The 25,717-nt window shown below is 32.3% G+C and overlaps 2 protein-coding genes across 3 annotated transcripts in view; one reads left to right on the forward strand and one right to left on the reverse strand.

Annotated features, from left to right (window-relative positions):
- Positions 1–25,717, forward strand: part of LOC145314356 (uncharacterized) — a 71,936-nt gene that overhangs the window by 25,095 nt on the left and 21,124 nt on the right. The window lies entirely within an intron of this gene.
- On the reverse strand, positions 132–25,587 carry LOC145314355 (uncharacterized). The gene is made up of 20 exons (XM_080154233.1): positions 25,311–25,587; positions 21,180–21,255; positions 20,440–20,625; positions 17,639–17,725; positions 16,307–16,427; positions 15,744–15,829; positions 14,808–15,389; positions 14,394–14,520; positions 12,894–13,042; positions 12,399–12,624; positions 12,013–12,273; positions 10,745–11,086; positions 10,419–10,496; positions 8,806–8,930; positions 7,606–7,822; positions 7,116–7,267; positions 6,451–6,976; positions 5,645–5,800; positions 5,216–5,361; positions 132–4,230 (listed from the first exon to the last, which is right to left on the reverse strand). The coding sequence occupies exons 2-20, from the start codon at positions 21,245–21,247 to the stop codon at positions 1,521–1,523; spliced, it is 6,345 nt and encodes a 2,114-aa protein (XP_080010359.1). The 5' UTR covers positions 21,248–21,255; positions 25,311–25,587; the 3' UTR covers positions 132–1,520.

The raw sequence follows: 25,717 nt of genomic DNA on the forward strand, positions 1-25,717 counted from the left end.
CATTATTGCTTGAATATTAACTGGTTTTGTATTTTAATAGTTATTCTAGAACATACCGAGATTAATTCAAAAATGTAATGGACATAATATATGTGTAGAAAAGCTTTGCCTGTACAATATAAGAAAACATATTTTATGATGCAAATATCTATATTTAAGGATAACAATGTAATAAGTTACATTTACATATTTAAATACATTATCTTACTATTAAAATATAATATTCCACAAGACTATTTAAAATAAATATATTTTACATATAGGTAGGTTTATGCCCATTTAAAATTTAATCTTTTTAGAAAGTTAAGTACAAATAGAAGTTTATAAAGATATCTTGCATTTAAAATTGTTGAAAATGAAATTTTTGTATGATTTTTACCGTTGACATTATTTAGGCATATTGAGTTTCTTTCTGACAATAAGAATTTCTATATATATTACATTATTATATACTGCATTATACATTATTTTCTTAAAAGTAAGGGTTTAGGTTTTCGCGGTATTTTTTTTGTTAAAACTAAAGATTTCATATATTTGCTATGTTTTACTAAGAGTTTCATTAATATTTAATAGTATAATGTAAAGTTTTAAAATCAGTTTTAAAGTAATATTGAAAGCATTTTCTTTTGATCATAAAATAAATCAGTTAAATCAATTGTGACTAAATATAATGTGAAACATAATGTTTATGAGAATGCATTTTAAAGTGAATTTGTTCAAATTTTAATGATGTGGAAATGTTTGGCTAATGAGTTTTAAATAGACTATCATTGCTAATAAAACTCAGGGAGTAAGGGAGGGGACAATGGGCAATTAATTCAATTTAAGAGTTTTCGCTGAAAAGCAATGAAAACCAGATTTATCAAGAAAATTTGACCAAAATTGTAAAGGGATTATGGTAATATAATTTAGAACAAAATTAGTTCTAAGAAAAAAATCATTTACTTGAAAATTAAATTACCCCTCCCTTACTCCCTGAATAAATCTACTGTTATTTATATATTCTTAAAACAAAAATCTAGCAAAGATATTCTATTTGATAAATGAATGAAAGTGAACAACCATGATTAGTAGAATCACATCTGAATACAGAGAAAGCCTTATTAAATTTGTAATAGCACAGATGGCCTAGAGAAACATAGTACAGAAATTACTAATTCTAAAACAAGCAGGAAGTACTGCTATTCTATAATTTATTATTAAATACTTAAAATTAGAGTTCCTTAATACAAAACTAGACTAAAGTATATATCTCATAATGTAGCTATTTTTCCTATTTCGATTATATGCTTTTTTTCTAATTTAAATATTTTATAATTCTTAACATTTAAACAACATACAAGGCTTCTTAATCAGAAAGTGCTTTTAGAGCGGGGTTGTTTGGCAATGTTTAATTAACAATTATAAGACTAAGACTAATTTTAGATCTATAAAGTTTAAGATGGTAAATATTTAAATGCAGTTTTACTTCTAAAAAAGACTAGCTGCCTGTTGTTTTGTTCTGGTTTATTCTTGACAAATTATCCTTGAGCCGAGATTTCACTGTACTCATCATCATCTGTGTTACGGTACTCAATATACTCTCCAGGAATATTCATACCAGCTGTTCCAGGTAGAGTACTAGCACCAGTCAGGTATATATCAACCTCCCTGGCAGCTTGCCTGCCCTCAGTTATACCCCAGACAACAAGGCTCTGTCCGCGACGGCAGTCACCAGCTGCAAAAACTCCGTCTATATTTGTAGCATAATGTCCTTGCGGTGTCTTGATGTTACCTCTAGGATCGTTCTCCAGCTCAAGCTCTTCCATGATAGCCTTTTCAGGTCCCAGGAAACCCATGGCAAGCAGAACCATTTGACATTTATAGGTTTCCTCAGACCCCTCAACTTCGGCCATCTTCCAGCGGCCAGTAGCATCCTTTGTCCACTCTACCTTTACGGTTTTAATGCCACTGACACGGCCACTCTCATCCTTAAGAAATTTCTTGCTCATGGTGTTATACCTTCTTGGATCATTACCCCATTTGGTAATAACTTCTTCATGTCCATAGTCAACCTTGAAGAGACGTGGGTATTGGGGCCAGGGGTTGTCTTTAGCCCTACCACCTGGAGGCTGTGGCAAGATTTCAAAGGTAGTGATGGACTTAGCCCCTTGTCTGAGAGAAGTACCAATACAGTCACAACCAGTATCACCACCACCAATGACGACAACATCCTTGTCTTTAGCAAAAATAGGTAAATGATCAATGTCATCGCCATGTTGTTTCTGCTGCCAGGTCTGAAGAAACTCCATGGCAAAATGGATACCCTCAGCGTCCCTGTTTGGTATGGGAAGGTCGCGTGGCCAGGTGGCTCCAAGACAGAGCAATACTGCATTGAAGTTTTCATGCAATTCTTTGGGAGAAATGTCTTTGCCAACATTTGTATTTGGCTTAAATATTATTCCTTCCTCAGCCATGAGGTCAACTCTTCTCTGGACAACTTCTTTGGACAGTTTCATGGTTGGAATGCCATACATAAGAAGTCCACCAATCCTGTTGTTCCTCTCAAAAACAGTGACAGTATGGCCAGCTTTGTTAAGCTGATCAGCAGCAGCCAGACCTGAAGGTCCTGAACCAACAATGGCCACTGTTTTGCCTGTTCTAACAGCTGGTGGAGCTGCCTTGATCCAACCTTGCTCAAAACCATTGTCAATGATAGAGCACTCGATGTTTTTAATTGTAACTGGAGGCTCATTGATGCCAAGAACACAAGCTCCTTCACAAGGTGCTGGACAAACACGACCAGTAAACTCAGGGAAGTTGTTTGTTTGAGTCAGCTGATTAAGCGCTTCCTTCCAATCATCATTGAAAACGAGATCATTAAATTTAGGAATAATATTACCAAGAGGGCAACCATGGGAGACAGAGTGACAGAAAGGTACTCCACAGTCCATGCACCTTGCTGCCTGAGTCTTCAAGCCACGCCTGACATTCTTGAAATCAAAGATTTCATCCCAGTCATTTTGTCTTGTGACTGGATCTCTGTAGAGCTTGGTCTCCCTCTTATACTTGACAAATCCTCTTTTTTTGTCAAGCAAAACTTCTTGCTTCTTTTTCTTCATAGCTGCGTCAGCAATCGCATCTTCAATATCAACAACAGGCTTTTTATCTGTATCTCCATTGACACCATTTTCAACATCACCATTTGTACCATTCTCGTGTCCATTTTCAGTGCCATTCTTGTCGGCGTCGTCGGTACCATTTTCCTGTTCAACATTTTTTTCTTCGGGATATTCTTCAGTAGAAGTGTCCTGGACTGCATTCTCTTCTTCCAGCTCCCTAAGAGCTCTCTGGTATTCGAATGGGAACACCTTGATAAACTTGCTGGCAGATTCAGGCCAGGCAGACAACAGATCCTTTGCAACCTGAGATTCAGTGCAGGCAACAAAATCTTCAAGAGTAGTCTTAAGGAACTCGAGATCATCGTTATTTTCAACTGGAAGAAGATCGACCATACTCTTATTGCACTTGCCATGGAAGGTATTAGATTCATCAAGAATGTAGGCAATACCTCCAGACATACCAGCAGCAAAGTTTCTACCTGTGGGGCCAAGAATAATAGTTCTGCCGCCAGTCATGTATTCACAACCATGATCACCAACACCCTCAATGACAGCTGTCACACCACTGTTTCTCACACAGAATCTTTCAGCTCCAACTCCTCTGAAGTAGGCTTTACCAGATGTTGCACCATACAGACAAACATTTCCAACAATAACATTCTCCTCAGATTTAAATCCTTCTGGGACATTTGTTGGTGGTCTAACAATGATTTTACCTCCAGACAGGCATTTGCCAACATAATCATTAGCATCACCTTCAAGAGTAACAGTGACACCTTTAGCAAGGAAAGCACAGAAACTTTGTCCAGCAGAACCTGTCAGCTTAATGTTTATAGTATCTTCAGGTAATCCTTCCTCTCCGTATTTTAAGGAAATCTTGTTGGAAAGAGTAGCTCCAAAGGTTCTTTGTTCATTAGTGATCTTGAGATCAATATTAACCTTATCTGCTTTCCCTTCTAGCACATCAGCTGACTTCTCAATAAGGATATTATCCAATCTTGTACCAAGATCAAAGTCTTGAGCAATGTCTCCACCCTTGATGTTAACTCCTTGGCGCATTTCAAGGGCATTCTTGAGGATAGCATCAAACTTCAGCATGTTGGCTTTCTCATTCTTGCTTGTTCTTTGCCTAAAGCATAAAGATATTATTTTATTTAGGTTTATTTTCTTCTTGATGATATCTTATTATACAAGGGAAGCTTTTTAGGGAAGCTTTAAATAGTTCTTAGGGTGGCTTTTGACTATTTTTCTACCCCTTCCTACTTCTTTGAATACAAAGCCATTATATGCAAGGGGCGCAGCCGATGGTGATATTTTAACGCACAATAAATGAAAAAATAAATATGCATAAATATACAAAAATCTATCAACAATAAGAATTATTAGTCTCTAAGGGAAAATGTGTAAATCCCTAGTCACAAATATAAATTAATTGCAATTAATTATTATAATGATTTATATTGTGAAAGGGATCAGGAAATGTATAATTTATTAGTCTTCCCAGCTTTTATCATATTTTCCTTAAATTTAAACGTGTGAAATTCCGCCTTAAGTAGATTGTATCTATTATTAGGACAAACAATAAGATGTTAAATTATAAAGCTACATTGCCCTTGCAATCCCAGATTTTACTAATATAAGATTGTTATGACATATATTAATTATGTATAACTGAAGTTTAACAAACTCTACTGACATTTGAAAAAAGTTACATCTATTTAGAAATATATTCATTGCAAAAAGTGAATTATTAGATATCATCTATAATATATAGCTCCAAAAAGTTAGGATTTAAGTTTGTCTCTAAAAGTTAGGAGCAAACACATTTGATGCTCTACAATCATAGACTAAACAAAAAACGATTACTGAAAGCTAATTATTCCTTACCCCCCTCCCGGACATATTCTAATAGTCCTGTATGTAACGTTGAGATGATTTGGAGATTATCTTTGATGTAAGATAAATTAAGTTAATTAAGATAAGTGGTTACCTAATGATAGGGTTAACCAAGTACTTATGAATTGTATTGGAGTTAGCATATTTACAAGGTTTGGCTTATGTCATGAATTAAGTTATAGATTTTAAGCTGATATGAAGATAAAATAGAATGTTACCTCAGGAATTTAGTTTGTCCAATAAGATCTTGGAATGTCTTGACACCAAGCTTTGCCATGAGTTCTCTGAGCTCTTCAGCAACCATAAAGAAAAAGTTGACAACGTGCTCGGGTTTACCCTCGAATTTCTTTCTTAGCTCAGGGTCCTAAAATTTGAGTTTATTTTTTAAAGAATATCTTATAAAACAATTTTAAAATCACGCAACCCTTAAATATACACAGTTTAGGGAAACTGAACAAACAATAAAAAAATATGCATGTTTCCATTCATGTTAAGTTAGATATAATTTGACTTTTCGTTTAAAATGTTGAAACAACTTTTTTATAAAAATTAATAAACAGCCGGATTGGATTAAAATTCTATAATAATTTTCAGAAAAAAACATTGTATTGTTGTTGAGTAGGTTTTAGACAATTTCGAGATTATACCTGAGTAGCAATACCGACAGGACAGGTATTAAGGTGGCATTTTCTCATCATGGTGCAGCCCATAACAATTAGGGGGGCTGTGGAGAAACCAAACTCGTCAGCTCCCAGTAGGGCAGCTACCATCACATCAAATCCTGTTCGCATTTGTCCATCAGCCTAGAAAATAATATATCGATTAGTTATAACTAAAAATATAACTAAATATATATATAAAATTATTAGATTTTTAAACAAAAAAAAATGTGTAAAAGGTTTTTTTTTATTGTGCATTTTATGATAAAATTAATGGAAGTAGGTCAAGCAAACTGTAATTTGATCTTGTATCTATCTATATAAGTTAATTATAATTTAAAAGACGTATTGGTCCTTTAGTTTGACGATTACTCTAAATCTGGATCATTATAAAAATTTTGCATTTTCCTATAAAAGAGGTCAGATTGAACTAGATAAATGCATTTTATTTATCTTATTAGTTTATTTCTCTCTGCTAAAATCTATATGAAAAATTGCATCCAACAACCTGTTTTTTCCAGTTATTTTATATTTCTAAAATTTAGAATATAATTACATTTACTCTAAAGATTAAATTGCAATTCAAATTCCTTATTAAAGTTTAATTTGAAGGGATAATATGCCCTTGAACTTATTTTCATCAAAAATACTAGAAAAGGATTAAAAATTCAAGTTAGATAACTTTAAGTACATCAAGATTTATAATGATTCATGCCACACTAATACATCTTTGACCTTTTTCATAATTTTATTCTGTTTCTTTTCATTAGAAACAGTAGACTAATTTTGTTTACCTGTAAAACAACTCTTGATCTCAACTTGTTCATTGTGAGAGTCTGATGAGTCTCTGCTAACCCCAGCTCCCAGGGTAGGCCAGCACCCTTGATACCTGTCCAGGAACTGGCTCCAGTACCTCCATCATGTCCAGAAATGAGAATATGCTCGGATTTTCCCTTTGCCACACCAGCGGCCACCACACCTACTCCGACTTCTGAAACAAGCTTGACAGAGATCCTTGCGGAGGGGTTGGCGCATTTCAGATCATAGATAAGCTGAGCAAGATCCTCAATTGAGTAAATGTCATGGTGGGGTGGAGGAGAAATAAGACCCACGCCGGGCACTGAGTGACGTGTCTTAGCAATTTCTTTGGTGACCTTGTAGCCGGGTAGTTCTCCGCCTTCGCCAGGCTTGGCGCCCTGGGCCATCTTGATTTGGAGCTCGTCCGCGTTAGACAGGTAGCTGGAGGTTACTCCAAATCTGGCAGAGGCCACCTGCTTAATGGCTGATCGCCTGTTGAATTCTGCATCTTGGTTTAAATACCTAAAAAATAAAAAATAATATTGAATCATTTAATAACTAAATCAGCTTATCTTCAGGTCAGATAACTCTGTTCCAAAATATATATTTTAAGTAGGTAAGGATCTTCTTGCCAATTTTACACAAATTCAAATAATTTTACCTGTCTGGATCTTCTCCACCCTCTCCGGTATTTGACTTTCCTCCCATCCTGTTCATGGCCATGGCCAGAGTTTGGTGAGCCTCCAGTGAGATACTGCCAAAGGACATTGCACCGGTAGCAAATCTCTTTACAATATTTGCAGCAGGTTCAACCTACATTTTTATAATTTTATTATTATTTCACTCAAGTAATCTATTTACTATTTTATAAAATTGGCTCTTAATATTTAGGTATTTGGTTTACTTTTTACATTACAAGCAGATGCGATCCTAACAACAAAGGCTTTATAGTCGAAGGAGGGGGGATAGCGTATAAAAAACCTAAAAACATCTTAAGACATAAACCTAAGAATAAAATAGCCTAAACCAAGAAGAAATCAATTGGTTTAGTGGTTAGGGAAATCTTAATGTATATAAATAGACCGTACTACTTTATGAAATGAGATGAATTTGCTGTTCTGTAATATTAGTTGCATTAAAAATATTCATACCTCCGAGATATCAATTCCAGTTTCTGGGAATACAATCTCAAGCTGGCCTCTAAGAGTACAATCCTGAATACTCTTCATGGCTGCAGCGCAATACTTCTCATAGGCATTCTTGTTCTCATGCTTGGTTGCCTCCTGGAGCAGAGCTATGGAGCTGGGGTCGTTCACGTGCTTTTCACCTCCAGATCTCCAGTGGAAAAATCCAGGATTGCGCAAAATTCTGAATTACAAAAAAATCTTTAGAATAAAATTCTATAGAATTTAAAAATTTAGGTTAATCATAATTCCTTTTAAATGCTTTAGTTTAATTGTAAAATTTGGCAAAATTGTACTATTTATAGAAAAAATGGGAAAGTTTTTAAAAAATCCCAAATTAATAAAATTTCTATACATAGGTATCTTATTTTTTAAAATCTTAATATAAATCGATGTGGGTTACTGTTTTTATTTTTAACTCTGCAGTATAATTCTACAGGTGTCAGAGTGTATTATGATACCCCTCTCCAAAAATGCTCCAAAAAGAGTTTTACTCAGTTGATAGTTCACGCCAGGCTACAATTGAATCAAGACAAAAGTAAGTGCCGAGCTCTGGGACCTATGTATGGTGAAATTAGACATAAAACCATGATGATTCCAGGTAAAACCAAAATATTTCAGCGGGGTCTTTTTGAGAAAATTAGATTTGAAAATTTCAAGTTCAATTTTCACCCCTCAGGAGTTGCCGCATAATCATGACAAGAAAAGCAAAAATTATTTATTTAAAATTTTGAACAACTTTGCTTTTATAAATTTCTTCATAAAACCACTCCTGAAGGGAGTTAATAAATGACCTTTTTTATCAGTTGCTTTGCTAAGGTCAGGGAAATTCAGCCTTAAATAAATCATATATAGAGAGGTTTTATGAAAGACTTCATAAAAGCAAAATTGTTCAAAATTTTAAATAAATAATCTTTGCTTTTCTTTCTCTAATGGGGTGAAAATTGAACTTGAAATTTTCATATCTAATTTTCTCAAAAAGACCCCGCTGAAATATTTTGTTTTTACCTGGAATAATCATGGTTTTATGTCTAATTTCACCATACATAGGTTCCAGAGCTCGGCACTTACTTTTGTCTTGATTCAATTGTAGCCTGTCGTGAGTTACAGCTGTGTGAAATTAATTTCCTCATTTACATATGTCAAAAAAGACATATTTTAACTTACCTTGCATCGCATTCATTAGGTCCAAAAGCAAGCTGATGTCTTTGGAAAGCTTCATTTAACAGACAATTGAAGTTAACTCCTCCAATTCTTGAGGCTGTTCCGACAAAACATTTATCAATAACTTCCTAATAATAAAAGATGAATAAATAAAGGCTAAAGGGATAGTTCTACGAAGTGTATTTAAAGAGTTAAGGTACTTAGAGTAGTGAACTTTTATATGTCTTAGTAGAATATATTAGAAATTTGATAGATATGATTATATGTTAAAGAATTTTTAACATTGACCAGACCAAACTTTTTTTATTTGACAATATCTAAAAAGTTAAAGTGATTTGCCACATAAATTACATGAGAATGGTCTACTTTTTTCCAAATATGTATAGCCAAAACACCAATATCAGAGAATCTTTTTCCACATATTTCACAAGAGTTATAAAAAAATTGAACAGGAGTTCCCCTTGAGACAAGTTACTTAAAAAACATAAAAAATAAGGTCCGGTTCATAATAGGACAGATTTTCTATAGAATCTTTTTTTTAAAAATAAAGAAAACCGTCCGGTTTACTTACAATATACACATAATCTCACGCGGAAATACCAACTAACCATACAACATATATATACATATATATATATATATATAAAAAGACCATTCTCATGTAATTTATGTTGCAAATCACTAACTTTTTGAGATATTGTCAAATAAAAAAAGTTCGGTCAGGTCAATGTTAAAATTCTTTATCGCAATCATATCTATCCAATGCCTAATATATTCTACTAAGACATATAAAAAGATCCCTACTCTAAGTACTATACTAAATATTTTATTGGTCATTCTTTGTTGTTATGTGTATTTTGTTGTATAAAAAGTTTGAAGTTCTATTAACTAGTAAATGCTATCTAAAGTTGTATTTATGACAAAAAAGTTTTTGCCATATATAACATGCAACGAAGTTGAAAATAAAAATGAAAAACTCAATTTTTAAGGAAAATCCCTGGTCAAATCTTTTAATTTTAATCAATAACCTTATATTATGCACTACTACGTTATTTAAAATAGAAAAAACTTACAGTTCACTATTTTTTTAAAATGCACTTCGTGAAACTATCCCTTTGGTTTTGATAATATTATTATACTAAAATATGAATATTTAGTACCAAAATAATTATTAAAATGCATCAACCTGCGTTATTTTCAAAACATTTTTATCAATGAATGTACTAAGGGGGAGGTAGGTTGTGCTAAAATTCCGTAAAGATGTGAGTTTTAAGGCTTAAAAACAGTAGTAGAACGATAATATTCACTAAATATATGTACCTATTTCTTATTGAAAAGAACTATAGACAATTTTTTAAGTTAACATAAATTTTATCGTTCTACTACAGTTTTTAAGCCTTAAAACTCACACTTTTACGGAATTTTAGCACAACCTACCTCCCCCTTTTTATTTCTTGACATTTTGAACTAAAAGATAAGAAATGAAACAATTTTTTTTGTATATTTTCAAATTTGGTTGGTTTTCTAAAAATACTTTCAAAAATCTTTCATCTTTTTGAAATTTCCAAAATATATTGATTTATGACTAGATTTAAAAATATGAATAATATTCTAACCTGATCTAAACCAACGGCCTCAAAGATCTGAGCTCCTTTGTAGGATTGAAGGGTGGAGATGCCCATCTTGGCCATAACCTAAATGAGATATTTTTTGCATAAATTGGTTAAAAAAGTAATTTGAAAATCTTTACAATAGAATATTAAATTTTCTTTTTCTTTCAATATACCATACTTTTTCAAACTGTTAGTAATTATTTCTGGTAATATTTGACTAAGTAAATTTAAAATTGCAAATTTTTGTTGTTGTTACATTTCTATATCTATTTTTAAATTTTAGTCTGAACTTTCCTACCTACTACTTAAAAACGACTATAGTGAAATACCTTAGAGATTCCTCTATCAACCGCGGCAGCATAGTTATCATACACAACCGAGTCTGACAGCTCCTCGGGAATCATTTTCTCTGCACGCAATAAATGCGCAATCTCGAACACCATATAGGGGCAGATGGCGTCGACGCCAAAGCCAAGCAGAACACACATGTGATGCACCTCCCTGGCCTCGCCAGTATCAACAATGATGGCGCACTTGCTACGCAGACGTTTGAAGATGAGGTGGTGGTGAACAGCGCCGGCGGCCAGCAGGGCGGGGATGGGTACACGGTCAGGACCAATACGACGGTCAGATAGGATCAGGAATTGGTTTTCTTCTGCCTTTATCTCAGCCTAAATAAGTATGAACATTAAATATATGAAACAAAAACAATTTTCTCTGTAAGAAACGATGTAACAATTTACTAATAATTTCTTTTAGCATACAACAGTAAAGTAAATAGCAACACAGAATATGTTAACAAATAAGAAATTGACAAATAGTTGGTCAAACGTATAGAAATTATACCTGCGCTTCTTACTCTTTTCATTAAATATTTTATTTTATAGAAGTGTAAAATGAAATAAGAGTTAATAAATGCACAGCTAGTCTAACAAACTTTTTTAATCAGACAAAGTAATATGTAAACTTTTACATTCTAATTTATTACTTTCAACAACGCAAAAAAATGCAGAATTTAAAATTTTTACATTATAAATTAAAAGTTCTAATTAACTAATCATCTAGGAATTTAATAACGTTATTTCTTGGAAAATAAAATAATTTTAAGCAAAAAACATTTCTTGATATAAGTCACGTTCTGCAGAAAAGAAATATGATACTTTTAAAAGTTATCATATTTATCATAACTCAAAAGTCAGGAAAATGATAACTAACGTATCAATTTCATAAAAGATATTTAATTTCATATCTTTTATTCTACAGAAAGTGCATTCTTTGCACATAAATGTATAAATATTTAAGAAACTAACAGTTAATAGAAAAGTATTCTAGTAATCAATCTTTTCTACGAAATATTTTTCCAAAAAAGTGAAAAAGTATTTTTTTTCAGTTGAAAGATTTATCTTTCATTAGAAAGTTAAATCATATATGTACAACTTCTAAAACTTTAGTAAGAACGCATTTGATGATTTGTTTTAAAAAGTGGTGTATTTTAAGGTTCATCTTTAATGCTTTGAGATAGTTTTCCTCTCATAAAAAAACAGGGACTATTATTCTTCACTTTCAAATGAAGAGGGCAACAATTAACTTTTTTTACCTGCTTACAAATCCTATCGATTTCCTCTGACATGCAAGTAGCATTAATACTGCAGGTCATATCCACAACAGTCGTCCTCCAGTCTCTGATGCACGTGCCCTTGATGTTCTCCAGGTCGCTCATGGACAGGATGGGGTTCTCCAGCCACAGCCTGTGGCACTGCTTGGCCGAGGGCTCGAGCAGGTTACCCTCAGGGCCGATGGGGCAGGCCAAAGACATGACTATCTTCTCACGGAATGGATCAATTGGAGGGTTGGTAACCTAAATACATTTTTTTAGATTAAATAAGCAAAGACCTAAACTAAAATAAATTTATACGAATTCCCAAAGCAAACTCCCTTTTTTGATTTCAAATATTAAAAAAAAATTTTTTTTTTAAATTTTACCTGGGCAAAAAGTTGTTTAAAATACTCATAAGGAAGAGGCTGATAGTTTGACAAGCAAGCTAGGGGCGCGTCATTACCCATGGATCCCAGAGCTTCCTTCTTTGTCTTGAACATGGGAATCATCAACATCTGAATAGTCTCAATAGTATACCCAAACATGGGGAGCCTTCTGTCACCTGTCCAGATTCTTTCCAGGATGTTATCATCAGGACCATAGCCAGTATCCCTGCAAAATTAAGTAAAACATGGAATTTTGTTCTTGATATATTAAATTAAAATGACTCCTACCTATCTTTACTTTATGTCTAGTGGTTAGCTACACTGCTTTTGTTGAAGCAAGTTAGCACACCTACAATAGAATTAGTGTCACACAAAAATTCATTTTCTACATTTTTTTCTCAAATCATAAAACATTTGTTTCTTGATTATAGAAGGTAAACTTTTCTTTATTTGCGTCTTTCTTAAGACAAAAAAAATGCCTGAAATAAAGCTGACCTAATGATAGGGCTGTAGTAGAAGGTATGTTGGCGAACAAAGCCTTTGCCCAGCATATCAAGGGTGACGTGTTGGTCCCACCATTCTCCATGGGGCCTCTTAGTTGCCATCTCTCCTTTCAGCTCTTCATCCTCGATAATTCTTTTCTCCTACAAAAAAAATATATAAAATTAAATAATAGTTATTTCTCGCATCATAGTACAAACAGCTTTCCGCGGATATAGAATGTACAATTATAAGATTAAAACTAGTTTTTTAGCCCCGAGGTGCCGAAGGCACGGGCTAAAAAACTGGTTTTAATCTTATGATTGTACATTTTTAAATTCGTAGAAAGCTGGATATAACACGATGTTAGACGTAGTTTTTAGTAGCGAAGCTACTCTATAATTCGCTTTGTCCGTCCGTCCGTCAGTCCGTCCGTCCGTCAGTCCGTCCGTCCGTCAGTCCGTAACGCTATGGGGGAAATGGGATTTACTCAGCCCCTATAAAAGATAGAAAGCTGAAATTTTTTGACAACATTCCCATCATTAAGGAGCACAATTAACTATAAAACATCAATGGCGGTCGGACGGCTTTTTAGCAGGTTTTAGGCTATTTTTTTATTTTTCACATTGTCCTCATATCTTTGGTGTTTATGGTCCGATTTTCAAAATTTTTTCAGTTAGATATATCAAAATTAAATTTTCCGTCGTTTAGAGACCCAACAATGACGGTCAGACTGCCTTTTTGCAGGTTTTTGGCTATTTTTATATTTTTTACATTTTCCCCCATATCTTTGGTGTTTATGGTCCGATTTTCAAACTTTTTTCAGTTAAAGATATCAACATTAAATTTCCCATCGTTTGAAGAAAACAACAATGACGGTCAGACTGCCTTTTTGCAGGTTTTTGGCTATTTTTATATTTTTTACATTTTCCCCCATATCTTTGGTGTTTATGGACCGATTTTCAAAATTTTTTCAGTTAAAGATATAAAAATTAAATTTCCGGTCATTTGAAGAAATCAACAATGACGGTCAGACTGCCTTTTTGCAGGTTTTTGGCTATTTTTATATTTTTTACATTTTCCCCCATATCTTTGGTGTTTATTAATCGATTTTCAAAAATTTTTCAGTTAAAGATATCAAAATTAAATATCCCGTCATTTGAAAAAAACAACAATGACCGTCAGTCCCATTCACGAAAGTTTTTGCTTCGCTACTTATGGATGTTGTCGTATGGATGAGAACCGGTCCCTATCCACCGGATTCGAATGAAAAGCTATATGTCCTTGGAATTGTATCCTTGTTGTTTCGGAATATGCTTATAAAAATTAAAGGCTCAGTTTTCTACCTACAAGACAATTTTCTAGTATTGAAAACAAGATTTAGTTGAATCTTATTTTTCCTTGATAAAAAGCCGAAATACACTAGAACTCTTTTCTATTATTTAAAGAATCATTTTTACATGAGCTGTGAATCTTAATTTACTAGTTCTAACATAGCTGTAAAAAAAACACTACCTTAGTGTCAACCAAAAGCATTTTTCCAGGCATAAGACGACCTTTCTTGATAACATCCTCTGGATTAGAATCATACACTCCAACTTCGGAGGCCATCACCATTATATTGTCTTTGGTTAGGTAGAATCTAAATATTTTATAATTAAAGTGAAGTCTATATCAAAATTTCATGCAACTCACTTTCATCAAAGTAAAACAATAGAGGGTCAATTTGGTTAAATAACTATCCCCACCCCTGTGCCTACTTTCAATTGGGTCTTTGAGAATCAACCAATAGTGTCGGGAATATTAACACAGCCAAGTCACTACAAAATAGCAGAGAGCAATTTGCTAGCAGAAGAAAAAGCTCCCAAACAGGGGGATCCAGAAAAAAAAATTGGGATAGCAGCTAAAATTACATTAAAAAATTCATACCTGGAAGGTCTCAGACCATTCCTGTCAAGAATAGCTCCAATGTATCTTCCATCACTGAAAGTGACGAGTGCTGGACCATCCCATGGCTCCATGGTGCAGCTGGCCCACCTGTAGAAGTCCTTCTTCACAGAGTCCATGTGCTCGTCATTCTGCCACGCCTCGGGGATCATGGTCATGACGGCCTCAGGTAGAGTCCTGTTGCCGGCATGCACCAGAAATTCGATGGAACAATCAAGGGAGCCGGAATCAGACAGGCCTTGTTCAACAACTGGGAACAGTTGTTTGAGTTCGTCACCAAGTACACTGCTTTTCATAACACCCTCGCGGGCTTTCATCAAGTTAACATTGCCACGCAGGGTGTTAATTTCACCGTTATGAGCAATGTATCTCATTGGGTGAGCCCGCTCCCAGCTAGGAAAAGTGTTGGTTGAGAATCTTGTATGGACAATACACAGATGGGTCTCAAACTTGGGATCCTGTAGGTCTGTGTAGTATTGCCATAATTGACAGGGATCAAATTGTCCCTTGTAAACAATAGTCGTTGTTGACAGGGAACAAATGTAGAATCTTTCAGCAGTAATCCTGAAACAAAATATTAAGATAAGATTTTATGATAAAAAGTTAGGTATTTGATCAATGAAGACAAATTAAAAAAAAAACAGTTTTACATAAGATATTGATTTATTTGTCTCGAAAAATGCTTCGTTTATACAATAAGCAATAAATTGCTTGTAATGTAACAAGGGTGCCGAATTCCATAGTTTTTCCTCAACTTTAACAAAAACAAGAACAAAAATATACAATACATTTTTTAAATTTCCTTAAATTGAAATTGTTTTCAGATATGTTAATTTAAGTCTGCAGCAACTAAAGCCAACAGTATATAGAAGTTTATTATTATAGAACACAAACTGTATGGTAAAAAGTAGTTTTAACCTGTGAGTGGCCAGCTTTCTCACCATGAAAACCTTTTTAGCAAACTCATCATTATTTAGGCCGCTGTCAGCAGGCACAACAAACACCTATATATTAATAACAGTTGTGTAGTATTAAGTAATGTTAAATTGATTTGTATTTAGATTATATTTATTTAAGTAAATAACAAGTACCAAGAAAGACTAAATTACATAACTTTTGTGTCACTTTTGAGGAAGACGATTCCTATATGACATCATATAAAGGGAAAAGAAAAAGGGAAGGGGGAAGAAAATCTCTTCAAAAGAGATGAGAGAAAAGGGAATAGTCTTCCTCAAAAGTGACACAAAAGTTATGTAGTTTAGTCTTTCTCACAAGTACCTAGATTGTTTAAATTAAAGTTATTAATATAGAAAATTGTCGATGTAAAGGAAAGTTAAAAAAATGTTAATATTCAAAATATGTTGTTGGTCACTGGGTTATATTCTTTTTAAAAAGGGTTTGCATTTTCTTTTTTATTTTGGGTCATGAATAAATTTTCTTTTAGCTTATGCAAGACATAGATTTTCTTCAATGTTTAATACCTGAGCAATTTCTGGCTCAGTTTTCTTTGCCATGCTTCCCAGACAGGAGTCGTCAGATGGGACATGACGCCAGGCGAGCACGCGCAGTCCATGGGGCTCAAGAAGCTGCGCAAATGCATCCCTAAGAACAATTAAATTTTAACTACAAAATTTTAAAGTCTATATCTCATTGAAATAAATTTAAACAAATTCGTATTCATATTCACGCCAGGCTACAATTGAATCAAGACAAAAGTAAGTGCCGAGCTCTGGGACCTATTTATGGTGAAATTAGACATAAAACCATAATGATTCCAGGTAAAACCAAAATATTTCAGCGGGATCTTTTTGAGAAAATTAGATTTGAAAATTTCAAGTTCAATTTTCACCCCCTAGGAGTTGCCGCATAATCATGACAAGAAAAGCAAAGATTATTTATTTAAAATTTTGAACAAGTTTGCTTTTATAAAGTTCTTCATAAAACCACTCCTGAAGGCAATTATTTAATGGCCATTTTTATCAGTTGCTTTGCTAAGGTCACGGAAACTCAGCCTTAAATAAATCATATATAGAGAGGTTTTATGAAAGACTTCATAAAAGCAAGGTTGTTTAAAATTTTAAATATAATTTTCTCATAAAGATCCCGCTGAAATATTTTGGTTTTACCTGGAATCATCGTGGTTTTATGTCTAATTTCACCATACATAGGTCCCAGAGCTCGGCACTTCCTTTTGTCTTGATTCAATTGTAGCCTAGCGTGTATTAGATTGGCCCAAAGTATGGGTAATAATTGTAGACAAAGATAATAGACAAAAAATTGTAAAAAAGAAATTGAATGGTTAAATTTTATTTCAATGGTTTAGTATTTGATTAGCAATAATGCACAATTTTTGACAAATGTTAAAACTTTAAAACATTTACTGTCATAAATCAGAATTGAAATATATGAATAGTTTTGAGAATTTCACTTGAACTGAAAATTGCCAAAAAAAATCTTATTCTTAAGCTTAATTGAGGTTGGGTTAAGTTAAGAACTAGCTTGGAGAGTGCCGCAGGGCTAAAATTAACAAGTTATGATTATGATTTTTTTAGTTGAAAATAGGAAGGGGGGGATTGTAATTGACCTTTAGCGGGTTCGATGGATTTATCCATATAAATTATAAGAAAATTGTACCATACAAAAAAATTTATCCTGAATACTGTTTTCCTTTTAGTGTAAACTTTCTAAATCAAGAATTAAGGCAAAACCCTAACCTAATATTGGAAATCCTTAACCAAGAGAATAAGTGTTCGGCTCAAGCTTTTAATTGGTCTCAGGCATAAAAAATATATTTTCGGATAAATAAAGCTTACTTTGATTGTTGATGAGTATTCTTGCCTAGGAAAAATATTCCAGTGGCATAGCTTCCAAACTCAGGAAGGTCAATTGACAGCTCCTCTCTAGAAAATATATAGTTTTAGTAGTAGTTATAATAAATAATTGCGTATCTATCTATTCTACTTTGTCAAATAGTCTATTTTTTGTATTTTAGAAATCAAAAGGCTCCGCAACAATAAACTTTTGCCATAAATTAAAACAAAAATCTACTGTAGATTCTAATAATGAAATATGTCTGCAATTTTTTACATAAAATTAGCAGCAGCGTCTCTAGCATCCCAGATTTCCGTATTTTGAGAAGCCATAAAAGTAGGCTAGAACCATCCTGAGGTTTCAATTTAAATATGAAATTACCTATTTTATTTACTTTAGCTATCTTCACTACTTTTTTGTTGTAATGTACTATTAATATAAAATATGTATATATTAATGTAAATCATTAGTGTATAATTCTTAGTTATATATGTACATTACTATTATTATATTTTGTAAATTTTCATATTAGAGAATGTAAAGGAAAATTCCATATTGGAACAAATTAAATAAAATAGTTCTGCTATGGATTTTTCCATTGTACATTAATAAAACAGTGACATTTTCAAGTTAAAATAATGACATATATTGCAATTACAATAACGCAAGTTGGATTTCTAAAAAATGGGGGGAAAATCAACTTGATAAGGTATAATTTATTTAATTTCAATTTTTTGGTCGTTTGCTTAAAACTTCAATTTATGCAAGTTTGAACAACTATACTGAATTTTAAAAAAATGGAAGCAACGATTCGCTACCTATGGACATTGTCATTGTAATCAAAGCAACAAATGTACTATAGTTTAACTTTATTAAGTAAAGTTCATACGATAATCTAAAGTTCATTGATTAATAATAAATAAAGTTGGATAGCTGTGAGGCACGTCTAAATAATAGAAAAAATGAATAAGTAAAAACATGATATTTCCTAAAAACTTAATTAATAAAGTTTGTTTGCTTAAAGAAATTGTACCATTTTCAAACTTTAACATTTTCTGTAAATCGTAAGTAAGGTTTATAATTATATGCGACTAGAACCTTTCTCTCTAATTTATAATTACTTATCATGCTGAGGTTAAAGTTTGTAAGTAATGGTTGTTATGCACCATTCTGGAAAAGCACTCAATATTGATGCCAACTTTCACATATCTGGAATGGTTTTGCAGCAAACAATAATGATTTTGTAAGTAAAATAATGCTACTTTATAATCTAAGTTCTAGAAAATTTTACATACTTTGTGGCATTGTAACGACCAGCTAATCAATTATCTATGCCAACTTAATGCCACTTAATTCAAAATATCTATTATAATTACTAGCACCTACGCCCCTGGGGGCATTTAATGTGTGTGTTTGTGGGAGGGGTTGGAAGTCGACCCCCTTTTCTTCAAATTTTATTTTTTTTAAAGAAAAAGTAAAAGGATCGCAGAGTTATAAGTTGCTATTTTATGTTACCACTTTAAACCCTTAATTTCATAATTAAATGAATAATTTAGTATTTTAACTCAAGTTTTCCTTTTAGACAGGAGTTTTTTCTGCATTATTTTAATTTCAAACATGTTTTTTTTTCGTATGACTATAGACTGTATAATTAACAAGGATGACAACATCCATAAAAGCGAAGCACTGAAACGATAAGACAAACGGACATTAACACTTGTATAGTGTCAGAACTGAATAATCAGAATATAAATGTATAGGAGTCGAAGCAAAATAAGTAAATTTGTTGAAAAACTTGATACAGGATAATGTTTATGGACATACTTACACTTTTAGGACTGGATTATAGAGTTGCTTCTCTTATAATATTATATTTGTTGTGCCAGGAATCAGTATACCAAAAATCAGATCAATCGGATAATTAGATCACATAAAAATTTGTTGTTAAAAAAGTAAATAATCTACATATTTAAAATGGATGTACGGAAATTCTGGTAATGATGATAGCATTGATACGCTTTCTAAATCGCATTTAACTACTACAGGAATCACCATGCAAAGATTGAAATCGATAGGACAATTCTAACATGCCTAAATTAACGAAGAAAGCTATCCGTCTCGGACGGATGGACCGACCCTAATTATAGAAAATCTTCGCTTTTACAAATACATATGGTAACAAATGTACTATAAAGAAATCTGGAATAAATTAGTTGAAATTTAAGTTTTGTAAGCGTTTGCCAGCTTTTTAAGTCACAACTTATCTCTATCACTATCTATTTGCGTGTTTTAATAGGGAGTAAAGTATACTAAAATGTAGTATAAATGCATATAAATTGATGCATAAAAAATATAAATAATGTTCTAACGCCTTAAATAAAAGTGTATTGCAAATTCAATTCTGCAAACAGACCAAAAACTTTAACTACTATAATTATTTCTTGATTAGCATATAGTTTGTTTTAGAAACTTTTATTTAATAAGTAAATCACACGAAATGTTTAAGATCTGCAAATATGTACCTATTAATCTCGTGAATACTTAGATATGTCTATCCTAATAATAATTAAACAAATGTTATGAAACTGACAGACCATACCAGGGTTGTGATTCAGCCAATTAATTTGAAATTGCCCCACATTAAATTTTGTTGGTGTAGAGTTGGCGTAAAACTTGTTTTTTTATATAGATGAAGGGAAGTGGGTTGTGGGGAAATATTCACTTTGAATTGTTTGTCTGAATCACATTCCCTAGTCCCTGGGTTCTTGTAATTGTTTTAAAATTTTAAATAAAATCAACTTACTTGAGCCTGTCTTTGTAGAAGGGGTGGGGAATGCCGACTAAGGCTCCGGCACCGTCTCCTGTGTCGTTATCAGCCCCACAGGCACCACGGTGCACCATACGGCCGCTGAGCCTCTCAGCATCCTCAATAACATGGTGGGAGGCTGAACCATCTATGCGGACGATAAAGCCAACACCACAAGCGTCCCTGAAAACAAAGATTTTCAAATTGCACATTTACAGGACACGTTCAATCATAAGAGCGCGGAAAGGGTGTAGTGAGGGGTCAACACCCCTTTCAAAATTTGAATTAGAAAGGCCTTAAAAAACACCCACTGGAAAGACCTTCTGCACGCTTTAACTGACTGGCATATTCACTTTTTGATTCTTAAAAACAAGAGTTGTATAAGAAAATGATATTTAGCCATACTTTTATATAATTGTATCAAAAACATCAAAAGAAAAATAACAAAATACTTAAGAAAAAAAAAACAATATTATCTTTCTTTTTATTAACTTTCTTATTTTCAGACCAAGATATTTTTGGACAATTATCAGACATGACAACAATACTAAAAATCCGCGTATACCAACAACGAAATTATTTCGAGATAAAATCACGAAGCCTTTATGTAATCTCAACACATCGAACCCTCAAATATTGTTTTTGGTTTATTTCACATGTTGGTTATACCATATTCCTGACTAAAATAACATGTTTACCATGTAGAGTAACTTCCCCTCTAAAAATCAAATCCATACCTCTCGTACTCAGGATCGTAAAGACCTTCTTTAGATGGTAAAGTTGTTAAGGTTTCATCATAGGGCATCTTACAGACTAAAATAAACAATTAATCTAAAGGAAAAAGTCATAAAAAAAACCGTGGCCTAAACCAAATTAAGATATGTTGCGTTTTTTTACAGAAGTATACAAAATTTAAAGATCAATGAAAAATATACAAATTTCTGAAAAGCTCTAATTTTAAACTTTGTTAAAATAAACATATAATAATTATTACTACATATGTAGATATCTTGCTTTGTTTAGCATCATGAAGTAAAATCATGCTGATTTATTCAAATATACAAGTTTCATATTGTATAAATATTGTAATTTGACACCTCTAATTAACAGACTTTTTACATCATATATTTTTATATGTGATATTTATTAAAAAAGAAGTTTTCCTACTTTTTGGATCATTCCGTCAGTTCATCCGTAATGGATAGTCCTTGTCGTAAATTTAAGCATGTTAAACTGTTCTATCGATTTCATACTTTGGGTTATTACTGTATTAACAGTTTTGTATACTAAACTTTAAAAGATTAGAAGATGAAGAAGAATAAAGCATCTGTTCAGTTTTTTAAAATTATCTTTTAAGAACAATAACAAGGATGACAACATCCATAAAAGCGAAGCACTGAAACGGTAGGACAAACGGACATTAACACTTGTATAGTGTCTAAAGTGAATTATCAGAATATAAAAGTATAAGAGTCGAAGCAAAATTGTAAGTAAATTTGTTGAAAAACTTCTTGATACAGGATAATGTTTATTGAGTTTATGGACATACTTATATTTTTAGGATTTGATTATAGAGTTGCTTCGCTTAAAATATAGTTCTTTGTTGTCCCAGGAATCAATATAGCAAAAATCAGATCAAACGGATAATAAAGATCACATAAAAATTTGCTGTTAAAAAATTAGAAAAATCAACATGTTTAAAATGGACGTACGGACATTCTGGTAATGATTATAGAGTTGCTACGTTTTCTAAATCGTACCTAACTACTACAGGAATCATCATGCAAAGTTTGAAATCGATAGGACAATTCTAACATGCCTAAATTAACGAATAAAAGCTATCTATCTCGGACGGACGGACGGACCGACCCTAATTATAGAAAAGCTTCGCTTTTAAAAATGTGAATATTGTATACAAATTTTTCCTATATATGTATTTTAAAATCATTATAATTTAAAATTTAAATTATTAGCATTAAAACATAAAGACTGATTATGAAAAATAACCTTACAACTACTAGGAAATGTAAAATATATCTTTATATATTAGCAGTAATAATAAGATGAACATATTGTAAAGATTACTGCAAGTATCTAAACTCATAAACTAACTACCAATAAAGCTATTCCTTGTCTGTAGAATGGATTCTTAGAATATAACATTTCTGCAACTGAGACTAAAAATGTATGTGCATTAATTGGATGTAATTTAATGTTTTAAAACTCAATTTTTTTCATCTCGATGCCCATCAAAATTATACCTAATATTCATTTCAATTCATAAAAATATGAGGTGATTTCACTCAATTCCATTTCTTGAACATTTAACTCCTCTTTTGCCCTTTCTGCCCTTTATTTAAATTTGATAATTTTACAAGCAACTGAGAGGCCCAATCCTAACGGGGTATTAACCCATCGGGGCTCTTTCAACCTCTAGCTATCCCAACCATACAAAGTAAAGTCACCAAAAATACATTTTTATACAGAAAACTCGTGTGAAGTCCAGAAGAAATATGATGGAAACCGCTTTAAATAAGTTTTGAAAATGAAACACTATCTATTAGAATGAACCAACTAGAATTTTTTACAATTTTTTAGGAACCTAGTAATAGTGTCTAACTTTTTATCTTTGTGACGTAACAAAAATCGAATGATGAGAAGGGAGGAAGGAAAGGAAACCCCTAAAAAACGAGATGGATTTTTGTTACGTCACAAAGATAAAAAGTTAGACACTATTACTATGTTCTCAATAGTTTTACTTTCACCTTGAAGTTGCAAAGATGAAATTCTCTCTTCGAGGCTGTCTCAGTCAAAGACTCAGACAAATATTCGAGAGAAAAAAATACCTCAAACAAAAAAAAGTAAAGGAAGCTCTTTATAGTGACTATAGAAAATGACGTCATATTAGTTTAGTCCATTATTTTTATATGACGTAACTTGGGACTTTTCGGCAAAAATTTTTGTAATTTAGTGCAAAAAAAAACTTTCTTAATAGGCACTATAAAGAGCTTTAACGTAAAGGGTCAAGAATAGATATAATAATTTTTGCGTTAGAGATTTTTGACAAATAATTAAATATATAGTAATATCTCAAAGTTATTTAGAAATATTGTTTCTATCCCCTTTGCTAGAATTTACAGATAAAAATTATCTCTATATGTTGCAAATAATTTTTGCATAAGAATGTGCAAATATTGCAAATCCAAAAACAGCTGTTTGTTGCCTAAAATTTAGTTAAACTGTTATAGATGAAGCCTCTGTGTATAATAATAATTTTCTGTACTATATTTATAAATCGGTACATAATTTAAGTTTTAACAATATCCACTCTAAGACCATTAAAAAATTCACAATCCTCATCTATTATATACCCTGAAGTTATAATCTAAGCTGTATCACGCATGCAACGCATGTTATTTAAAGCCAAAATTGTCCGTCTACACACACACCACACTCAAACATCGAAGATTTTCCATTTGCCGGTATTGAACTAAGCGACGCAGTTGCTAAGCGCAGAGACTTGATGCATGAATCATTACATAGTATAGTAGTATATGTACATTTTTTTACGAGAATTTAGAGCCGGGGGAAGGAAAGGGGTTCTGTCACTTTTAACGAGGAGCGGAAAAATTTTTCATATGTTATCCGGAAAATTCCAGATTTGTAGCAGGTAAAAGAATGCGCATTATTCTTTCAGGAAAATTCCACTCTGGTTATACAAAAATAAGATGAAAAAATCAATTAATTTTTCATGTCTTTTGGCGTTTATGATGTAATAACACAAATTTATAAATACATTTTTACTAATCAAACGTTTGAAAAAGTTAAGCCTAGAAAATAGAAAAACGCAAAATGAAATATCTTTATGATTAAAATTGTCATAGAAAATCAAATTAGAAGGATAGGCAAGAATTTTTGAAGAATGAAAACTGAAACAAATATTTCAGCTTACCCTTCAAAATATTTAGCTCGGAAATTACATTTAAAATATTTATTTCATTTTTGAAACAATATTCAAGAAGGATATAAATAAAGGTTTTATAGATTGTGGATTAGGTTAACAAGATAGTTTTACAAATGGTAATTTTAATAATATAATATTATTACCTATGCAGTTCGGAATTTTGAGAAATTGGATATGAGATCGTTTTCTAGGCCTGCTTTATCAAGAAGCTCGAAAATAATAACATATTATAAATTAACATATAATTTTATGTCGATGGCTGCCGCCCGATAGTTATACTTAAGACAAAATATAAATATAGATTGATTTAGTATTTTGTTAAGTGACCTATCCCGGTATCCCTGAGTTTAAGTAAAAGAAAAGTACAAACGTTGACCCCCCCCCCCCCCCTCCAAATTATGTGCACTCTTCAACCCCCTATTTGAAACTCAAGTGAAAAATTTTCAACTTGTTGCTGTAGCATTTTTTTCCATTAAAATTTATACAGAAGTAAAGATTTTTAGTATATTATACTTTGAATTCAAAGTAAATACATTGCGTTCATTAATTTAAGTCTTGTTATACAGCAATAAAATATATAAATAAATAACCAATGACCATATATTGTACATTAATGTATAAAATTACTTATTTGGAAAAATTGACTTTCCTTTTCAATTGTTTATTTTAAGTTCAACGCCCTATTTATGATTTACTTACTGTACTTCAGTTTGTTCAACTATTTATATCTGGTTCTGTCAATATATTATATAGATTATATATGTATGTTATATTGCAGAATATATAATATATTTTATGTATATAGTACAATATATTGCAAGGTCTATAGTATACATAGAATATATATTTCCATTACGGCGCCATAGAAAGTTATGGAAGGTTTAATCTAAAAATAGAATCTCACCTGACTTTAGGAGTTAAGACAGGTCCTGCAGTCACCACAATTACAAATCCAACTCTTGCCAACAAATATTTAACCACTCTCCTATGTATCTGAATTTATATTTTTACTTGTTATTGATTATATCCACAAATTTACACTTATATATGATAGAGGCACAGTAACTTTGTTATTTTGGTACTCCTGATGCAATAGTCTCGTGAGAACTAAAGAAAATAACTAATATTTGGGGGGAGGAGGGACTCCATCCAATATCAGTCACTCTGTACGTGTCAGATACTGCGGGGTGGGGTGTGTGAGAGAGGGGGGGGGGGTAAGAGAGAGAAAGGTCTCATGTGTGTGTGTGTGTGTTTGTCTATGGAATAATATATGCACAGTAGATTTTATATGGAAGAACAATTAACAACCGT

This window comes from Acartia tonsa, chromosome 3 (genome assembly GCF_053477335.1).
Source record: "Acartia tonsa isolate MP-2025a chromosome 3, ASM5347733v1, whole genome shotgun sequence".
In the NCBI taxonomy this organism is placed as follows: Eukaryota; Metazoa; Arthropoda; class Copepoda; order Calanoida; family Acartiidae; genus Acartia; species Acartia tonsa.